We start from the raw sequence: 22,260 nt of genomic DNA, 5'->3' as shown, positions 1-22,260 counted from the left end.
GGGACTCCAGCCCCTGCTCCACCCAGTCAATTTCCGCTCCACCGTCTTGGCTAGATCCTCCTGGGCCTCCCTCTTCTGTCGATTAAGCCTTTCCGTTTGAAATTCCACAAGTTGCTCCATCGACCACTGGGCAGGCAAGGCAGACCTTTACCCTCTACCATCTTGTCCTGTGGCACACGAAGGATCCCTTGTTCCAACTGCTCCCTTCTTCTCCACCCACTTCTGGCCAGTGGATCCATCCAACAGCAGAGTCAAACTTTTCTCCAACCAGTCCTACACCTCCTTTCTGCAAAATATCCACCCTGCAAGCGGGGACAAGGTCCAAAAAAACAGCCTTGAGTGGGAGCTGCCAAGTGTGCGGGACTGGGGCAGTGCCCAGGCACGGACCGTCATTGCCGCGCCCTGCAAGGCAGCCATCTTGCTGCACACCCCACTGACCACCCACCTTGGCCCCTGGTTCTGCAGAGTGATAACGGCTGTATGGGTGTCTCCACCCCCGCACACCACACCCCACCACACCACCCCTTCCCACCCGGCCGGCGGCGGCGCAGCACGTGCCCACTCAAGGGCAATGCCCACTGTAGTCCCTACGGGCCGGGGCCATGGAGCGAACCACTGGCAAGGGCAGCACCAGCCGGGGGTACCACCGGCAGTAGGGACAGGCGCCAGGGCCAGAAGCCCCATGGTGCCGGACAATGACGGAGCCAGGGTTGCGGTGATGGGGGTGGTGGGGGAACATGTGGGGACAGAGCCCGGAGTGCCAACCGGGGCCACCATATTGCCCGATGGAACTGGTTGGGCAAAGGGGATCTCACCATGCTAACATGTCGGCCTCTCAGCCCCTGTAGACAATGGATATTGGAATTCAGCCAGCAATGGTGGCCTTCCTGCTAGTCACCGTCGCCCTGGGGGAAACCCTACAAACTGGCGCTGCTCAAGGAGGAGGAGGAAACTGCAGCAGCGGAGCCTTCCCCAGAGGAACAAGAGGCAGCCGCCCAAGATGGAGAGCCGGCCGGCCAACAGGCTGAGGAGGAGCCAAGGAGGCCTCGTATGAAGCCTCGTGTGTACTGACACTGCCTGTCATTCGAGGACCTGTCAGGCCAAGCATGCCGTCGAAGACTCCGGCTGAGCAGGGAGACAGTGCGACATATCTGCCAGATCATGGCACATCTGGCACCGTGGGGATATGGGGAGGACACCCGTTCCCGGTGGCCGTCAAGGTGACGATCGCCCTAAACCTTTATACCACGGGGTCCTTCCAGGTGCCGAGTGGGGACGTGTCCGGGATCTCACAGACCTCACAGACCTCAGTGCACAGGCTCATCCGTGCTGTCACGGAGGCACTATCTGCCCAATTGGCAAAATACATCCATTTCAATGCAGACCGAACCCGCCAGGATGCCTGAGCAGTGAGGTTCGCCGCCATGCCCCGGGGGTGATCGACAGGATGCAGTCCCCCTACGAACACCTGCAGATGACAGGCATCTCTACACAAACCAAAAGAGGTTCCACTCAATGAATATGCAGCTGATATGTGACCTTCAGCTGCGCATCATGCATGTCTGCGCCAGATATCCGGGCAGTGTGCATGACGCCTTCAGCCTGGCACCACTCGATAATTCCTGACATGTTCGAGATGCACACCCATCCCCCCCCCCGGCTGGGGGATTGGCTCCTGGGCGACTGGGGTTATCCGCTGCAGTCGTGGCTGATGACGTCTAGATGGAGTCAATGGATGGGAGGCAGGTTTGTGATATGTAGAGGAACAGATAGTGTTGAGGAAACAGGGAGGCTGCAGAAGGACTTGGACAGGCCAGGAGAGTGGGCAAAAGGAGTGGCAGATGGAATACAATGTGGAAAAGTGAGGTTATGCACTTGGTAGGAAGCATAGAGGCATAGACCAAATGGGGAAAGGCTTCAGAAAATTGAAGCACTAAGGGACTTAGCGTCCTATTTGAGGATTCTCTTAAGATTGACACGCAAGTTCAGTTGGCAGTTAGGAAGGGAATTTTAAAATGGCATTCATTTCGAGAGGACTAGAGTACAAGAGCAGGGGTGTACTGCTGAGGTTGTACAAGGCACTGGTCAGACCCCATTTAGAATATTGAGAGCAGTTTGGGGCCTGTACCTAAAGGAAGGATGTGCTGGCTTTGGAGGGGGTCCAGAGGAGGTTCACAAGAATGATCCCAGGAACAAAGGCCTTGTTATATGAGGAGCGGTTGAGGACTCTGGGTCGGTACTCGATGGGGTTTAGAAGGACGGATGGGGGGGCTGGAGGGGGTGCGTAATCTCATTAAAACTTACAGAATACTGAGGCCTACTTGGAATGGACATGGAGAGACTACAACCCGAGGGCACAGCGTCAGACTGAAAGGATGATCCTCTAACTGATGGGGAGGAAATTTCCTCAGTCAGAGGGTGGTGAATCTGTGGAACTCATTATCACAGAAGACTGTGGAGACCAAGTCACAGAGTCAGAGATAGATAGGTTCTTGTTAATAAGGGGATAAGGGGAGCAGGGTTACAGGGAGAAGGCAGGAGAATTGGAATGAGAAACACATCAGCCATCATCGAATGATGGAGCAGACATGATCTGCCAAATGGCCAAATTCTGCTCCTATATCTTATGGTCTTATGGGAGCTGGAGGCGGCGTCATGTAAAGGTACAAGCCTCGCAGCTTTGATAACGGCTCCTTTGCTGTTCTCGCCGACCCGTTGCTCCACAAGTCTGGTAGCGATACTGCAGATCTGGGGACAGTGGAGGAGGTACAAGAAGGTTGAGGCAGCGTCGGTCTTGTCCCCGATATGTAACAACCATAGGTTCGTCCCGGGTAGAATGGATGGTGGGTTCCAGAGCTGGCAGCGGGCAGGCATCAGAAGGATGGGAGATCTGTTCATAGATGGAAGCTTTCCCAGTTTGAAGGCGGTAGAGGACAAATTTTATCTGCCGCCAGAAAACGCCAGAAAATATCTGCAAGTACGAGCCTTCCTGAAAAAACAGATAGTGGCCTTTCCGACGCTGCCGCCACTGAGGATACAGGACAGGGTGGTCTCCGGCACCTGGGTGAGGGAGGGGAAGGTGTTGAATATCCAGCAGGAACTACAGGAAGCAGAGGAAACCCCAGTGGAGGAGCTCAAGGGCAGTGGGAGGAGGAGCTAGGTGAGGAGTTGGAAGCGGGTCTGTGGGCCGAGGTCATGGGCAGGGTTAATTCCTCCTCATCATGTGCCAGGCTCAGTCTAATTCAATTTAAGGTGGTCCACCGGGCACACATGACGGCAGTGAGAATGAGCAAGTTTTTGGGGGGAGAAGACAATTGTATGAGTTGCAAGGGCAGCCCTGCAAACCATGTCCACATGTTTTGGGCATTCCCGGAGCTTAGAGAGTTCTGGCAAGGGTTCGCGAGGGCAATGCTTAACACACAGGTGGTGCCGAGTCAAGAGATAGCAATCTTTGGAGTGTCAGAAGACCCGGGGGTTCAGGGGGCGAAAGAGGCCTTTGCCTCCTGTAGCCAGTTAAAATGGCTAACTCCCGATTTAGAATGGCCAACTCCCGATTTAAAATGGCGAACGGCAAAGGCTGATGGGAAAGTCAGCCAACAGGACACAAACAAGCAGCTGCGGGTTGAGTGTGTATTTACCTCTGGAAAGGTCAGACAAGGTCGATACCGGCAACCATCATTATAACAAAACACCAGCCATCTGCATATTAATGAGCAATCCCTGGGAACAATGAGCAACATTTGGATACATAAAGCCAACCCAGACTCGTTGGCGCCAGCAGAAGCCTACACAAAGGGAGGTGAACGACCACCTCAAGACCGCCCATCGATCAGGGAACCGCTCCAGCATTGGAGAAAATCGAACCAAGTGATTGGGACAAAGTCCAATCACTTGGAACCAGGTACAGGGTCCGCCCCGAAAGGCGGGAAGCCCTTGGGGACTATAAGAATCAAGCCCAAGTTCAAATCGCGCATTGATTCTCTTCTTGACCTGGTCACTCAGCAACGCAAACCAACCCTTGACAGTGACCGGTCCAGCCATCGCTGAAATAGAGTGAGTCTTACTTCAACGCTCGCTACAGGATAGGCGTTCCTAGCTACCAATCTGTACCAACTTCGAATCCCGCAGGCTCAGAACCCGAACGAAAGGCCATTCGTTTCCCTGACCTGGTGGGCCAGTTCCAAGTTAAGTATTGGCCTGTTAGTCGTAGAAGTAGCTTAGACGTAGAATTTATGCATGAGTAGTGATTACTGTGTATAATAAATGTGCTTTGATTTAAATCTTACTAAGCGGTGTATTGGATTTGTGGGCAGCACGGTAGCATGGTGGTTAGCACAATTGCTTCACAGCTCCAGGGTCCCAAGTTCGATTCCCGCTTGGGTCACTGTACGGAGTCTGCACGTTCTCCCCGTGTGTGCGTGGGTTTCCTCCGGGTGCTCCGGTTTCCTCCCACAGTCCAAAGATGTGCAGGTTAGGTGGGTTGGCCATGCTAAATTGCCCTTAGTGTCCAAAATTGCCCTTAGTGTTATGTGGGGTTACTGGGTTACGGGGATAAGGTGGAGGTGTGCGGTTGGGTAGGATGCTCTTTCAGAGAGCCGGTGCAGACTCGATGGGCCGAATGGCCTCCTTCTGCACTGTAAATTCTATGATTAAATTCTATGATTATTGATCATTACTCGGACTTGAACCACGTGGCGGTATCAGAAAGATACCTGGCGACTCAAGAGCAAAGGTGATAAAACAGAGCAATTAAACTAAGGCAAAAGTTAGCAACACTCCCTCGTAGCCCGGAGATGGATTTTATTAATGTGGAGTGACTCGAAGCCCCAGAGTGTAGAGACTTGGGTTAATGACATGGCTGGGTTTCTCAGCCTCGAGAAAATAAAGTTTGCCTTAAGAGGGTCTACGCTAGGGTTCTCTCGGAGGAGGCAGCTATTCGTCGACTTTCTCGGGAAAAATTACAATGTTAGCAGCAGCAATCCGTAGGGGGGGGCGGGGGGTGTGGGAGTGAGTGCTTCATTGGGATGGTGTGGGAAGACTGAGTCGTGTGGGGTAATGTCTATTTAATTGTTATTGTATATTCTCTTTTTGCACTATGTTAATGTTCACTCTAGTTTATTTTGTTATTATTGTTACTACTGTTTTAATATGAAAAATTCTACAAAACCTTAATAAAAATACTTTTTAAATTGCCCCTTAATTGGAAAAAAAATAATTGGGTACTCTAAATTTAAAAAAATTACTGAAGTTTCTGATCCTTAGAACTATTCTTCTGAACCTCTTCTGTACTCTATCCAATGCATTTCCATCCTTCCTATAGTGTGGCACCCAGAATGGTACACAGTATTCCAGCTGAGGTCTGTTATATTACACTTTGTGATAATATGTTGTTATTCTTTGCCTTTCCTGTACCAGCCTTCCCGAACAGGCACCGGAATGTGGCGACGAGGGGCTTTTCGCAGTAACTTCATTTGAAGCCTACTTGTGACAATAAGCAATTTTCATTTCATTTTTAATTTTCCTTGCGATCCAGAATGGTGTGATGAGTTGATGATAAAGAAACCACCAATCTTTAGATTGAAGCAAAACTAATTTATTGAATAACGGTTAAACTAAATTGAGTTTGAACACACTACAGAGCTGTAACTACTAATAAAGTAAGATTGAGTCAGTTAAATAGTAATCTATAATCTAGTATTAACTAATGATGTCCTCGTGCTAACTCTCTCTAATCTAAACTACTCCTCGTGCTGTGATCAGTACTTCCCCTCTGCTAACACTACCCAAGATTCCCAGAGGTCTGATATTTATACTGGGAACTGGTGGTGCCTTCTAGTGTTTGAATTACACTGAGATGCAATAATTAACCCTTCACTGGAGTACCTATATACATATCATTACAAGGTCTAACTAGTGACTCGTGTAAGTTCAGCACAACCTCCTTGCTCTTGTATTTGATGCCACTATTAATAAAGCCCAGAGTACTATATGCTTATTTACTGTTCTCTCCACTTGTCCTGCCACCTTCAATGATCTTGGCACATATAGGCCCATGTCCTTCTGCTCCTATACCCCTTAAAGAATTTTACTGTTTATTTCACATTGTTTCTTTCCATGTTCTTCCTACCAAAATACATACCCTCACACTTCTCCGCATCTGCCACCCATCTGCCCGCTCCACCAACTTGTCTATGTCCTTTGGAAGTTCTACACTGCGTCCTTCACGGTTTACAATACTTCCAAGTTTGGTGTCATCCTCAAAACTTTGAAATTGTCCCCTACGCACCGAGATCCTGATCATTCGCCACTTATTAGAAATTCAGCAGTACGGCTTTGCATTCATTTCTTCAAGCTGGTTTAGTTTTAATCTTTCCTTTAAGGTGTGAAGATCTGGCTTGGCCGCACCTGGCAACAGAGCAGGCACTTCCGGTCCCGGAGCCCCGCCCCTGGCACCGAACCGGAAGTTCAGTCCAACTGGGGGAAAATGGCCGCCGGGGAAGTAGCTGGTTGGCGATTCTAATAATATTTGTTAAAAAATGAAACTCGCACAGCAATAAAATAAGTGGCCGGGCGCCGAGATATCTCCATAAGTGGCTGGCGATGGCACGGGAAGCGGCAAGTCAGCTTTTTTTTCTTTCGCAGTTGTGTGTGTGTCGGGGTTTGAGGCGAGACGGGCGCTCCCCCGCCAAAGTGGGGCAGGGACTGGGCCGGGGGCACAGATCACACCTCACATGCCTCTTCATCAGAGCAAAAAACGCAGTCACCTCCTCTCCCACCTTCCTGCCCCGGATGGCGCTGATCTCTGTCGGGCCCAGCCCAGCTCTGCTTGGTCCCAGTTCATCCATACCCTGGGTTGAGGGAGGTGGCGCTCGGCGGATTACTGCCCTCGCTCTGTCTCCTATCTCTGAGAGGATGTTCGGCTTCAGCCTGTTGATCGTTCCTACCTTGAATACTGGCCCAAGTTGATTCAACTGGTTAAATATTGCAAATCTCCTGAAGTTGTGCAGCAGCCACAAACACCGATCGGTGTTCGACATCTTGGAATTTAGTTTCGGTCGTTAAAAAAAAACAGAATCCACACACACACCCTGTACATCAAAACCATCTCATTGCAAACATGCACGATTCTAAAAGGGCTCGTCAGAGTAGAGATGGAGATTGTTTTCCCCCTGGCTGTGGAATCTGGAACACAAGGACAGTCTCCAGCTAAGAGGCCGATCATTTTAAGAATGAGATGACAAAACTCGTTCACTCAGAGAAACGATAGCGAATCTTTGGACTTCTGTATCTCAAGAGGGTTCGGGATGTGCCATAAGTGAATGAGTTCAAAGCAGAGAATGACAAATTTCAGGGCATCAAGAGATATGGGGAATGGACAGAAAAGGGGAGTTGAGACAGGAGATCAGTCATGAATGTAGAGAATGGCAGAATAGGCTCAACGGGTCATATGGTTTATTAAAATTAATTTGTGGGATGTGGGTGTCGCTGGTTAGGCCAGCATTTATTGTCCATTAATCGCTGCAGTCTGAAGTGTACCCACAGTGCTGTTAGGGAGGGAATTCCAGGATTTTGACCCAACAACAGCAAAGGAACGGCTATGTATTTCCAAGTCGGATGAGTGACTTGGAGGGGGACATCCTGGTGGTAGGATTCCCCAGTATCTGCTGCTCCTTTCTTTCCAGATGGTGGTGGTCGTGGGATTGGAAGGTGCTGCCTAAGGAACTCTGGTGAGTTCCTGCAATGCATCTTGTAGATGGTACACACGGCTGCCACTTCATCAGTGGTGGATGAATTGAATGTTTATGGAAGAGGTAGCAATCAAGTGGGTTGATTTGTTCTGGATGATGTAGAGCCTCTTGAGTGTTGTTGGAGATGCACTCATCCAGGCAAGTTGATCCAGGCAAGTGGGGAGTATTCCATTACACTCCTGACTTGTGCCTTGTAGATGCTAGGCAGGCTTTGAGAGGGGGAAGGGTCAGGAGGCGAGTTATTTGCCTTGAATTCCTCCCAGCCTTTGACCTGCCTGGTGCCACAGTATTAATATGGTTAGTTCAATTCTGTTACTGATCAATGGTGACCCACCCACCAGGATTTTGATTGTGGAGGATTCAGTGATGGTAATGCCATGGAATGTCAAGGGGCAATGGTTAGATCCTCTCTTGTGGGAGATGGTCATTGCCTGGCACTTCTGTGGCACAAATATAACTTGCCACTTCGTCAGCCCAAGCCTGGATATTCTCCAGATTTTGCTGCATTTGGACATGGACTGTTTCATTATCTGAGGAGTCGTGAATGGTGCTGAATATTGTGCAGTCATTTGCGAACATTCCCATTTTTGACCTTATGATGAAAGGAAGGTCATTGATGAAGAAGCTGGTTGGGCCTGAGGAACTCCTGCAGTGATGTCCTGGGGCTGAGATGATTGACCTCCAACCACCACAACCACCTTCCTTTGTGCCGCGTATGACTCCAACCAGAGGAGAGCCTCCCCCCCACACCCCGATTCCCATTGACTCCAGTTTTGCTCCTTGACGCCATACTCTGTCAAATGCTGCCTTGATGTCGAGCAGTCACTCTCTCTGGGATTCAGCTCTTTTGTTCATGTTTGAACCAAGGCTGTAATGAGGTCAGGAGGTGAGTCACCGTGGCGGAATCCAAACTGAGCGTCCGTGACGAGGTTGTTACTGACAGAAAGTGCAGCTTGCTAACACTGTTGATGATTCTTTCCATCACTTTGCAAATGATGGAGGGTAGACAGATAGGGCATCAATTGTCTGGGTTGGATTAATCCTGATTCTGGTGTACAGGACATCTCTCCACATTGCTGTGTAGATGCCAGTGTTGTAGCTGTACTAGAATAGCCTGGCTTGGGGTGTGGCAACTTCTGGAGCACAAATCTTCAGTACTATTGCTGTAATATTGTCACGGGGCCATAGCCTTTGCAGTATCCAGTGCCTTCAGCCGTTTCTTGATATCACTTGGAGTGAATTGTATTGGCTGAAGACTGACATCTGATAAGAGACCGTAAGAGACAGAAGAATTAGGCCACTCGGCCCATCGAATCTACTTTGCCATTCAATCATTGCTAATCTTCTTCTCATCCCCATTCTCCTGCCTCCTCCCCGTAACCCCTTATTAATCAAGAACCTATCTATCTCTGTCTTAAAGACACTCAGTGATTTGGCCTCCCCAGACTTCTGCGGCAAAGAGTTCCACAGGTTCACCACCCTCTGGCTGAAGGAATTCCTCCTCATCTCTGTTTTGAAGGATCGTCCCTTTAATCTGAGATTGTGTCCTCTGGTTCTAGTTTTTCCTACAAGTGGAAACATCCTCTCCACGTCCACTATATCCAGGCCTTGCAGTGTCCTGTAAGTTTCAATAAGATCCATCCCTCATCCTTCTAAACTCCAACGAGTAGAGACCTCTGGAGGAGGTCTAGGTGGATCATCCACTTGGCACTTCTGGCTGAAGATTTTGCAATGCATAAGCCTTGTGTTTTGCACAGATGTGCTGGGTTCATCCAAGATTGAGGATGCTGATATTTGTGGAACCTCGTCCTCTAGTGAGTTAATTGTCCACCACCATTCACGGCTAGTTATGGGAGGATTGCAGAACTTAGATCTGAGGCTTCATTGTGGAATTGTTTACCACCCTCCTTTCCCCACCACCCCCTTCCTTTCCCTTCTGTTGGTACAGAAGTGAGGTTATCTGGTCTTTCCAGCGCAAAGTTTAGTGCTTGTACCATTTGTTTTTTGTAGAAACGTGAACTGTTTTAATAATCAGCGAATCCACCCCCCTCCCCGTACATTGGTACAGAGAGGAGGGTACCTTGTTTCTCCAACACAAAATTAGTGTTTGTATATATTTTTTACTGTTTTAACAAAAAGATATGCCAGGTATTCCACCTCCAATTTGTTATTAAATCTCTATATTCTCATACAGTGAATTGTCTCCAGTTTTCAGTTGGGTTCTCCTGATAGTCAGCTGTAAATAGAGTAATCCTTCCATAATTGTGATTTTGTAGGAAGAGGCAGAACTTAAGCTACAGAGGTGTTTAGCGAAAATGCAAAGAAGCATGCACCATCTTTGGTTGTTAAAGCACAAGGCTGCTAACAGTCGCTGTAAAGAAATAAAATAATACCACAGATTGGAGGTAGTAGAACAGGCAAAAAAGTGATAACATGAGTTATAGCCAAAGAAGAAACCACAGTGTACTTTAACTGGTACAATAATAATAATCTTTTATTGTCACAAGTAGGCTTACATTAACATTGCAATAAAGATTATTGTGAAAATCCCCTAATCGCCACACTCCGGCGCCTGTTCAGGTACACTGAGGGAGAATTCAAAATGTCCAAATTACCTAACATCGTGTCTTTCGGGACTTGTGGGAGGAAACCGGAGCACCCAGAGGAAACCCATACAGACACGGGGAGAACGTGCAGACTCCGCACAGACAGTGACCCAAGCCAGGAATCAAACCTGGGACCCTGGTGCTGTGAAGCAACAGTGCTAACCACTGTGCTAAAAGCATATATCTGAAATATACACATAAGCAAACAGGGTTTTCAACTTCTAGACAAAGTTCCAACAATTAATCATTAAATCATACATGTGAACACACAAATTAACCACTGTGCTAAAAGCATATATCTGAAAGATGCACATAAGCAAATAGGGTTTGTTGCTCTTTCTAGCTTTAGTCTATTTGCTCTGTTTAGGTCACCTTTGCTTATGAGTCGCCAGGTATCTTTATGATACCGCCACGTGGTTCAAGTTTAGGTTATGATTAATAGCACAGCACACCGCTTAGTAAGGATTAAAACCGGTCATTTATTATATACAACAAACAATATTAATACCCTAATACTACTTTCTATATAATAAACCTATCACTACTGGCCAATACTTAACTTAGGAAGAGCCCACCAGGTCAGGGAAACGAATGGCTTGTCCAATCAAATCTGGCCCGCGGGATTCAAAAGGCTGCTACAGGTCGGTGGCTAGGTGTCTCTACCAGATAGCGATCGTTGGATTCAAACTTACGATACACGGTGGCTGGTCTTGCGAAGGCCTCGAGCAGGCGAAGATGAGAGAGAGAGAGATCTGAACTTGGACCTTCACTTTTATAGGGCCCAGGGGCTTCCCTCCTCCCGGGGCGGCCCTTGACCCTGAGTCCCAAGTGATTGGATTCTGTCCCCAGTCTCTGGGGTCTATGTGTCCAAGGTGAGGCGATTCCTCGATCGGGGGGTGGTCGCTCACCTGTCTTTGTTTCGGCCACTGCAGGCGCCGACAGGTCTGGCCCGGTATTCAATTGCTAATATGTTGCAATTGTTCCCGGGGATAGCCGATTTAACTGTGGATGTCTGAGTTGATTAGGTGTAAACAGTCCTGAATGAAACTGCGGATACCTGGGTTGATGGGCTGTTGATAGCCCTGAGTATCGATCTGGGCTACGTTCCCAGAGCTGAATGTGCAAACCTGTCTGCAGCTGCCTGCTTGTGTCTTTTTGGCTGCTTTTCCCAGCAGTCTTTCGGGTTAGCCATTTTAAACTGGGTTTTGGCCAGATTAATCGGAACACAGCCATTTTACATGGCTACAGGTTTTCAACTTCTAGACAAAATTCCAACAATTAATCATTAAATCATACATGTGAACACACAAATTAGGAGCGAGAGTAGGCCAGTTCCCCCCTCGAGCCTGCTCCACCATTCAATAAGATCATTGCTGATCTGATTTGTGACCTCAATTCCACTGATCTCTGATAACCTTGTTAGTCAAGAATCTATCTACCACTGCTTTATAAATATTTAGTGACCTTGCCTCCACTGCTCTCTGAGGAAGTGTTCCAAAGTCTCGGGTTCCTTAATTTCTTATTTCGGTCTTAAATGAAAGTCTGCTTATTCTTAAATGGTATCCCCTAGTTCTAGTCTCTCCCACAAGGAAACATCCTTTCAGTATCCATCTTGTGAAGTCCCCTCAGGATATTATGATTTTTCAGAGAATATGATCACCCATTTCTGGTATTTGTTCATTTTTGGGTGGGTGGTACAGCATGTTGTGGTGTGGAAAGAACCACTAATGGCTGCAGTAGCTGCAATTAAAATGGGATTGTACAGTATATGTGGCCCTCAGTGGCACTTTCCTCACCTCTTTGACTTACTTGTAAATTGTCCCTTTTTCTCCTGAGTTACTGATTACACATCTCACTGGCTTGCTTCACTTGGAAAATATTTTCATTGTAAATGTTTGTGGCCTGTGTGGCCGGATGTCTAATGTATTTGCTGCTACATACTCACCTGGAGCCCTGGACCATTGTGAATGTTGCTTCTGTCCATAGAAACCTTATGCAGAACTCAGAAAACAGATCAAAATTTCAAATATGGAAAATGCCATTAGTGCTAAATGACTCATGACTCCCCTTCACTTGGGCTGGTTTAGCACAGTGGGCTAAACAGCTAGCTTGTAATGCAGAACAATGCCAGCAGTGTGGGTTCAATTCCAGTACCGGCCTCCCCGAACAGGCACCGGAATGTGGCGACTAGGGGCTTTTCACAGTAACTGAAGAGTCAGGGAATGTTTTAGGTATTTAGTTCTAAGTGCCTCTTATCTAAGCACTGCACTTAAAAATCATGTACCAGCAAAGACCGATTAACTCAGATGATTAGAGCATGGTGCTAATAACACCAAGGTTGCAGGTTCGATCACGACTGGCTAGTAAAGCTTTTCTAACAGATGTGATCCTTAATCAGTTACTGACACTGCAACAAATACAAATTCAGCTAAAAACCATGTACCAGGTAAATATCCTGTGCAAACTTCTCGGCAGGTACCTTAGCAGTTGCACACTTGTGGTAGGGATGAATGATATTTCTGTTTAGTGAAATATCAAAAATATCAATGAGTTAGGTATATTTGGAAAACAGTCTAGCAAAGTGTACCATGGAATCATTAGCTTCAGGCAGTTATTAACACTTGGATTCTGCAATGTTGCATGTATGGCAATAATCACAGAATGAATACTATCTTGTGTTCAGCCTACGAGTTTCTTAACTGAATAATCAAATGGTTATCAATGATACCAAGTCGCTAACACTTAGAATGATGGTGAAATTATCCCTTTTAAAGGATTTGTAATTTAAATCCTCTTTTTAAAACTGCCAAATTGTAAACCTAATTTTGCTGACTTGTTTGCAAAAGATGAGCTCATGGAAACAATTTATGGCCCCTTCCATTAATATCAATGACCAGGCTTATGAAAAAAATAAAGATAAAAGATCTTTACCAGGAATAATTTTACACAAAAATAACCAGTCAATCTTATCTTTGGCTTCTGTGCAATGGGTCAGAATATTCCTACAATGGCACCTTAAATTGAAACTAAACATTTTGATTCAGAGATACGTGCTGTGTATTTACTCCTTTCCCACCTATTGTCCAGGTTGTTTGAACCCAATGTATCACTATTTTGGAGGCACTGATCTTTTATCTTTCTATGGTCTCATTCCTCCCTATGTCTGTAATATCTTCCAGCCCTCAGAGCTGTCTGCAGTCATCAGTCTGCATCGATTTTAATTGCTCCACCATTGGTGGCCACCCCTTCAGTCAATTAGACCATAAGTGTTGGAATTCCCTCCCTATATCTCTCCGGCACTTTACCCCCGATTTCTACCTTTAAGATACTACTAAAAATTCACCACTTTGACTAAGCTTTGGGTCATCTGACCTAATTCCTCCTTGTATAGCTTGGTGTTATATTTGTTGTTTTATATGTTTTATAATGCCTATGTGTATTATTAAATCATCTCCATGTCAGATTTTCTAGAAGATACCAATTTCTCTTCTTCCCCCACCCCGCTGTATTTTGTCAAATATTTGCCTAATTTATAAACTTTAATGAATAGAGGATATTTTACTGAAAATATTAAAGCTATTCAGACAGAGTTAGTTGATCAACAACAACTTATGTTTATAATTTTTTGTTGATCAACTAATTCATCCCGTCCATGGCCCCACTCACACGTACCATGGCAGCAGTGTGTACCATCTACAAGATGCAGTGCAAGGTTCCTTAGACAGCACCTTCCAAACCACGACCGCTGCCATCTAGAAGGACAAGAGCAGCAGATACCTGGTAACCCCAAGTCACTCACCACCCTGACTTGGGAATATATCGCTGTTCTCTCACTGCCGCTGAGTCAAAATCCTGGAACTCCCTCCCTGGCAGCACAGTGGGTGTATCTACAGCACATGGACTGCAACGGTTCAAGAAAACAATTCACCACCATCTTCTGAAGGGCAACTAGGATGGGAAATAAATGCTGGCCTAACCAGCGACGCCCACATCCCATAATATTATTTTGTTTTTTAAAAATTGGCCTTATCATTGGCTGGCAAGTGTCCTGCTTATGCTCTTTCCGTCTAACTTCATGAAGGACAAGCTGGCACTCAAAAAACGGGAGGGGTGCCAGACTGGTGGAAGGGTGTCTGAACTCAAGGTCCTCACAGACTTTAAGGAACGAGCAATTCAGCTGGCTGGTGAGGATGTGGACCGTTCATGTGCTGATGGTGTAGCCGGCGACGCTCAACCAAGTGAGGATCCAGCACTGCAACATCCATCAGACAATAATGCTGTGCTTGGTGTCTCCTGTTTTCTAGGCACATCTGGGAAGCCACCGTGGGGATCCACAAGTCAGGCCCTTTATTCCAGCCCCGAAAACACTCGGGAAGAGGAATCCACAGATACAGACATTGGAGATCTGTCACAGCGCTCACCCACACCCTCCACCATTGCAGAGACACACCTCGGTGGGGCCTAGTTCTAGAGTAGTACGAGGTGACAATCTGGTGAGCACATCGCACTGTCTGATCCACAGCAGGTGGAGTCAGGGCTATCCAAGCGTGCCGGCACTCGGAGAGTTGCTGGAGGCCAGGAATCTGCTGAGTCTGAGTCAGGTGAGGAACCTTTGAACTTTATCATGCCTCAGTTACTGGAGCTGCAAAGACAAGCTCGGGAAAATCAGTAAGGAACGTCTGCTGCACTCCTCAGATTGCAAGGCTCCATGGAAGAATCCGTCTGTCTTCAGTCTGAGGTGATTGTGTTGACAGTCCAACATACCGAGGTCAACAGTGGTAGGGTGGAGACCTTGGTCTGGGACATGCTGCAGAACATGGCAGAGGCTCTTGCTGGCATCCAGCATTGTCAATGCCAGAGAAGTTGGGGTAACTTGAGCTCACTTCAGCTGCCCTCTCAAGGTGGCAGCAAGGGGCCCTTGGGCACCCAAAGGGAGGAGGATCTGCAGGTGCACACTCCAGGGCCATCCACCCAGGCGACTCCGGATTGACCCTCCCTATCCGAATCACTGGACTTATCAGTCATTCCTGCACATCGTTGGAACCTGTCAGTGTCGCCAGAATGTCTTGGGCTGGCATCACAGAGTTGTGTCATTCTCCCTGTGGCTCTCTGTACATTTCAGGAGCAGTTGGCCTCCCTTCTCATCAGCTTCTGTCTCCGGTGACAGTGTAGTCCTGAAGGGTTCAGCTCGTGAAAGATGTCGTAGGATCTGGGGAAGTTGAACTTTCCCTGCTGCATCGCAATAAAACCATAGAATTCCTACAGTGCAGAAAGGAGGCCATTCTGCCCATTGAGTCTGCACCCACTGTGTGAAAGAGCACAGTACCTAGGCTCACTCCCCCACCCCAGCCTTGTAATCCTACCTAACCTGCACATCTTTGGACTGTGGGAGGAAACTAGAGCAACCGGAGGAAACCCACGCAGACACCGGGAGAAAGTGCAAACTCCACACAGTCACCCAAGACCGGAATTGAACCTGGATTCCTGGCACTGTGAGGCAGCAGGGCTAAGCCATGATATGACCCTGATCATTGAGAGCTAGCAAGCTGCCATCAACCAGACAGGGGTCAGAAATTCACATTAGCTCCGTGAGGATCTATGGTGTGTCCCCACAGCAGGTCATTTTCATCCTCCTGAAGTTTAGAGACTATGGGTGCTACTGCGTCTCCACAGCTGGAGCCTTATGACAGAGGGTATGTGCGTTGCCATTAGTCAGATGCGAGCCCAATGCTCACAGATGCCTTGTGATGATTATGGGGTGTCCTCACTCCATGTCATCATCACCCTGCACGAATCAGGCGACAATGAGCGCGTCCTGAAGCCAGTTAAAATGGCTAACTCCCGATTTAAAATGGCGAACGGCAAAGGCTGATGGGAAAGTCAGCCAACAGGACACAAACAAGCAGCTGCGGGTTGAGTGTGTATTTACCTCTGGAAAGGCCAGACAAGATCGATACCGGCAACCATCAGCAGAACAAAACACCAGCCATCTGCATATTAATGAGCAATCCCCGGGAACAATGAGCAACATTTAGAAACATAAAGCCAACCCAGACTCCGTGGCGCCAGCAGAAGCCTACACAATGGGAGGTGAACGACCACCTCAAGACCGCCCATCGATCAGTGAACCGCTCCAGCATTGGAGAAAATCGAACCAAGTGATTGGGACAAAGTCCAATCACTTGGAACCAGGTACAGGGTCCGCCCCAAAAGGCGGGAAGCCCCTGGGGACTATAAGAATCAAGCCCAAGTTCAAATCGCCCCTCTGCTTCTCTTCTGGACCGGGCCAGTCAGCAACGTGAACCAACCCTTGACAGTGACCGGTCCAGCCATCGCTGACATCTAGTAAGTCTTACTTCAACTCTCGCTACGAGATAGGCGCTCCTAGCTACCAATCTGTACCACCTTCGAATCCCACAGGCTCAGAACCCGAACGAAAGGCCATTCGTTTCCCTGACCTGGTGGGCCAGTTCCAAGTTAAGTATTGACCTGTTAGCTGTAGAAGTAGCTTAGACGTAGAATTTATACATGAGTAGTGATTGCTGTGTATAATAAATGTGCTTTGATTTAAATCTTATTAAGCGGTGTATTGGATTATTGATCATTACTCGGACTTGAACCACGTGGCGGTATCAGAAAGATACCTGGCGACTCAAGAGCAAAGGTGATAAAACAGAGCAATTAAACTAAGGCAAAAGCTAGCAACAGTCCTAAGTGCATCTGCCTCACCTGGACATCACAGTGGCATCACGATCAATATCCTTGCCATCGAGTACCTTGTCACACATATCTCGTCAATGTCCTCTTCGTCAGGGAAGACGTGCCGCTCCTCCATCTCTCCTCAGGCAATTCTTCACACCCTGTTGCAGAACCTGGCTGTGTAGGGCACAGCCGGCAATGACCGATTATATTGCAGGGCTCCACCAGACTGGTCCGGCAGGGCTCCACCAGACAGGCCCGGCAGGGCTCCACCAGATCAGTCCGGCAGGGCTCCACCAGACTGGTCCGGCAGGGCTCCACCAGACAGGCCCGGCAGGGCTCCACCAGATCAGTCCGGCAGGGCTCCACCAGGCCAGTCCGGCAGGGCTCCACCAGGCCAGTCCGGCAGGGCTCCACCAGGCCGGTCCAGGCACTAGAATCTCATTTCCATCAACTCTGTGGTTTGCTCCACCAAAGTATGAATTTCAGCATGAGCTTCTTTGTGCCTTCTCTTTGCTGCTCTCTGTGGTTTCCACATATCAGCATCATCAGCCACATCCTCAGTGGGTAGTTCTTTCTCCCAAGGAGCCAACTCTGCAACCTCTTGAGGACCTTGAAAGATGTCAGGGATCTGAGTGCGGCTGAGAAGGTGGGAGTCGTGAACACTCTCTGGGAATCATGCGTAGAAATGCAGGAGGTTTTTGGTATGATCGCAGACAGCTGAATATTCAGGGAGTGGAAGCCCTTACGGTTGAGGTTGTTGATTGCTTGTTGCCACAGTGATCTGAGTGCCTATAATCTCAATAGTATAATCGATGGTACCCTGCACCTGTGGAAAACCAGAGATCTGTACAAGTCCCAGCACTCTTGCTTTCTGGCTTGGCTGATCCTGGTTGAAACATTGTGTTCCCTCACAAAGATTGCGTCTGTGACCTCCTGGATACACTTGTGTGGGATCCCGCAGAGGTCACCTCTAGTGCCCTGAAAGGAACCACTAGAGTAAAAATTGAGTGCTGTGGTCACTTTCATAGACACTGGCAGTGGATGCCCTCCAATCCCATGATGCCAAATCTTGCAGCAGGTGGCAGATGTGACCAACCAGCTCACTGGACATGCTCAGTCTTCAGTGACACTGGTTCTTGGTCATCTGCAGGAATGACAAGCAGCTGTAGACACTAGGTCTAGCTAGGCACCTACAAATGGTGGCTCTCGGGTTCATTTTCGGCATGTGGAGGAAGCCCTGCCACCCCTTTCTCTTGAGGGTTCTGCTCCTATTTTTGGTGAGTAAAGTGCCACCATTGCATTCTTCTTCGTCTTCTCTCCTATCTGTAAGCAGTGAGGCAGACGGCGGGATCACCAGGCTTCATCTTCCTGACAGTCTCCTCATTGCAGTATCAAAGATAGTGACGTGATGGTCACCATTTGGGTGCACAGCGCTAGGGACCCAGGTTCAATTCCCACCTTGGGTGACTGGAATTTGCACATTCTACCTGTGTCTGCATAGGTTTCCTCCAGGTGCTACAGTTTCCCCCCACAATCTACATATGTGCGATTGGGTGGATTGGCCATGCTAAATTTCCCCCTAGTATCTAAAGATGTGCAGATTAAGTTACGGGGATAGGGCAGAGTGTATGGGGGAGTGGACCAAGGTAGAGTGCTCTTTCAGAGGGTCAGTGAAGACTAGATGGGATGAATGACCTCCTTCTGCATTGTAGAGTTTGTATGATTCTGTGGTTTGCCTGTTAACGACTTCTCTTTGTCCACCCATTGCCCGCGGCTGCCTTTCCAGGCCCCTTTACGCATTGTTGGATAGTCCGGCCCATAACATGGACACCCAATATTCAGTACACATGACGGTTGAGCAAAACCCCACATCACATGAATGAGTGGTGACAGATTTGCCCATTCAACTGCATACCGAGCTATCATCTCGGGTTAGGCATTGTCCTAACCTGCACTCCAAGGACTATGAGGAGCACCTGGCAATAGGCACTTTAACATAGAGCAAGGGATTAGGAGTGTACCCTTTGGGCAGTATTCTAAAGGTGAGGAAATTCTGCTTGTGTAGACTAATCAAAAAAAAAATTGGATGCTGAATTGGAGGAACCTTAAGACCTTTTTGGTGTATAAACTCAACTATGACTGCAACTCCTGGCATTTCACCCAGTCCTCATTTACATTTTTTTAAATTTAGAGTAACCAATTATTTTTTTCCCAATCAAGGGGCAATTTGGTGTGCCCTACCTTGCACATCCTTTTGGGTTGTGGAGGTGAGACCCATGCAGACACGGAGAGAATGTGCAAACTCCACATGGACAGTGACCCGGGGCTGGGATCAAACCCAGGTCCTCAGCGCTGTGATGCAGCAGTGCTCATTTCATTCACTTTTCCTAGAGCTTCTTGGTGCACACATTTGGTGGACTGCTGCCCTGATGTCACAGTCATTCACTCTCACCTCAAATCTTGAATTCAATTCAGGTCTTATTTGGATGAAAGATGTGATACGGTAGGTGACAGAATGGCCCTGGTATAACCAAAAATGTGTATTGGTAATTAGGGTATTGGTTAATAAAGTCCATTTGATGGTGCCACTGATGACAATTATTAAAATTCCAAATACCAATTCGCCATTTTAAAAATTCCATCATTGGTAATACCATTGGGAAATGCTGACGAGGCCAAGGAGGTGCTTTTACACAGGAAGATTAAATCAGCGGCAGAATTTCTGAACACTTGCAGAGGGCTAGCTGACGTGTTAACTATAGAATGGTGTGAAGGACCCTGAAGAGGACAGGAAAATACATTTTAAACTGTAACTCATTTAAATACTCGAAATGAAAATGTAAATAGTAAATAATAATTTGGCTATTTTGAACATAAATAATTGATATTTCTAATGCTTTTGGGCACTGCCTTACATTAGAGGTGCTACATCAATGCAAGTTGCTGTTGGTTTAATGCCTTGTAATAGTCCTAGAAAATAATGAACTAATTTTACTTTCAACAGAGTTTGAAGTCTGCTGGAGAGTCATGACTTTATGCCTGCATTGGATTTCAGTTCTGATATCGGAGGTCTGATTCTTTTCATAATGGTGAGTTTTGTGCAGTTAAACAGTTTTCCTGTGATCTTGTGAATTGAAATAGTAACTAATTGACAACTATTTGTCGATTGTGAATGCCTTTATTTAAAATTAGTTATGGGAAAAAAACTAATGTTTTAGAAAGCTATCAGTCATTGTCCTACACTTTTAACTATTTTTTTCAGCTGTGTAGCATCATGATTAGAATATTGAATGTTGCCTTTTACAGCCAAAAAAAATTAAATGGGTTTAATATTTAGTCTTGAGATTTAAAATTTTAGTTCGGAACTGATGTTGGGTGGGAGCAGCTACTTGAGACAACAGGAATATTAATTATAAAATTCATTTTTTAAGCACAGTCACACAAGCTATCTTTTCACCTCTGCATTTATCTTCAGTTCCAGTACGGATTGACAAGATGAAAAAAGTGTTGTCTGCTAGTTGTAGAGTTGGTTGTGAAATAGTTTTGGTAAGTCTTAACTCATTTCCAAGGGGATGTGTGTCTACTGAAGAAAATTGGAACCAAAGTACTAGTCTAACACAGAATGACTAATAAGCAAGATGGAAAAGCTAGTAATGGTATTTCGTGAGCATTGAAGCTGAAGTATATAATTGTGCAGTAAAGACAAGCTTATCACTTCTTTTAAAGGTGGGATACCTAGTTGTGCTTAATGCTGTGTGCACGCAAAGTGAGTTTTGGTTCCTTTGGTTCCCTTTCCCCAACTATTCGTGGGTGGAAAGCTTCACATTGTTAAGCACCAAATATTCACGCTGCTTTTCTTTGTAAAGGCAGGCATGAGAAGTTATCTTTCCACCACATCTCTCAATCTCTCCTTTGCCTCATTATTGTTGGACTGCCTTCTAACTCCTTGGTCTCCACACACTCCGGGTGGAATTCTCCTATTTTGAGACAAAGTGCCTGCCCTGCCGATTAGAATGGGGGGATCCACATCAGATTCTGCACTTGTAATCTAATTAATTATGCACTGTCGGGTTGCCCTCCGACTCTCCTAGCAACTATTCACCCACCGCCCTCCGCTGATGGGTTTGAAGGTCCCAACGCCATATTTAAATACCAATCCAGCACATTGAATTACTCTCTCCAGCCAACCTGATTTCACCAAATTTCATCAAACCATGCAGGGCCCCCCCTCCCCGAGCCCGTCACCTGCGAGGCACCCATGCCCCACTTGGACCTGTACCTACCACCTCTGCAGTCTTTATCCATTCTCATCCTGTAAATGATATGTATCCCTTTGACCCATTTTTGTGAGCTTTTCATGCTGGCTTGTCCGGGTCCTGCTTCCCTCTCCTTGGTCTTCCCTCTGCCTTCCACTTGTTTTCTTCCACCTCCTTGCCCCTCTGCTGCCATAGTGAGCACACACTGCTATCCAAATAGATAGTGATGTGCGGCACGGGGGAGGGGGGGGGGGGGAGAGAGAGAGAGAGAGAGAAAGAAAGGACACCACTGTAATCCCAACCCCAGGCTCAGTACAGAGCTGAGATGGTGGTACTGGAGGGTCCATGAATCCAGCAGCACGGTGCTGTCCATGAAGACCAGCTCGACACAGAGATGGAGGGCAAAAACCAGTGTGGTCCGGTTGAGTGGTGAACAGTGCTTCAGGAGCAGCGCAGTAATATGTCAGAAATACTTTTTTGCACTCAACTCAAAGTCCCTGAGGTTGACTGAGGACCGCCTTTTACACGCCATTCTTTAGCATTCGGGTTTGACGCCAAAGTGATTTCCTGCTGATGTGACGCAAGATTAGAAGGCCTGATGGGACACCAGCGGGCAACTATTTTAATGAACATTCATGAGAAGCAAATGGCATTCTCACCACCTGCCAGCAGGATGATCGCTCAGCCATTAATAATAGTAATCTTTGTCGTCACAAATAGGCTTACATTAACACTGCAATGAAGTTACTGTGAAAAGCCCCTATTCGCCACACTCCGGCACCTCTTCGGATTCACGGAGGGAGAATTCAGAATGTCGAATTCACCTAACAGCACGTCTTTTGGGTCTTGTGGGAGGAAACCTGAGTACCCAGAGGAAACCCACGCAGACACAGGGAAAACATACAGACTCCGCAGACAGTGACCCAAGCCGGGAATCGAACCTGAGAC

At 47.3% G+C, this 22,260-nt stretch overlaps 1 protein-coding gene and 1 long non-coding RNA gene across 12 annotated transcripts in view; one reads left to right on the top strand and one right to left on the bottom strand.

The window, feature by feature from the left end:
• LOC140391446 (uncharacterized) overlaps window positions 1-6,389 on the bottom strand; it is a 30,059-nt gene extending 23,670 nt beyond the window's left edge. For both annotated transcript variants that reach the window (XR_011935072.1, XR_011935073.1), the window contains exon 1: window positions 6,140-6,389. This is a non-coding gene — a long non-coding RNA (uncharacterized lncRNA). The remainder of the gene's footprint in view (window positions 1-6,139) is intronic.
• A 68-nt stretch (window positions 6,390-6,457) lies between these two features.
• supt20 (SPT20 homolog, SAGA complex component) overlaps window positions 6,458-22,260 on the top strand; it is a 107,908-nt gene continuing 92,105 nt past the window's right edge. For 8 of the 10 annotated variants that reach the window (XM_072477046.1, XM_072477041.1, XM_072477050.1 and 5 more), the window contains exons 1-2: window positions 6,458-6,615; window positions 20,061-20,145. In XM_072477046.1, the coding sequence (XP_072333147.1) occupies window positions 20,092-20,145 (54 nt within the window). In that variant the 5' untranslated portion in view covers window positions 6,458-6,615; window positions 20,061-20,091. Of the gene's footprint in view, window positions 6,616-20,060; window positions 20,146-20,531; window positions 20,603-22,260 lie in introns of those variants that run through there. The other 2 variants (XM_072477044.1, XM_072477048.1) reach the window with 2 other exon arrangements.

This window comes from Scyliorhinus torazame, chromosome 15 (assembly GCF_047496885.1).
Source record: "Scyliorhinus torazame isolate Kashiwa2021f chromosome 15, sScyTor2.1, whole genome shotgun sequence".
Classification (NCBI taxonomy): domain Eukaryota; kingdom Metazoa; phylum Chordata; class Chondrichthyes; order Carcharhiniformes; family Scyliorhinidae; genus Scyliorhinus; species Scyliorhinus torazame.
The sequence above is the reverse complement of the archived record's forward strand: the minus strand, read 5'-3'. Positions and strand labels throughout refer to the sequence as shown.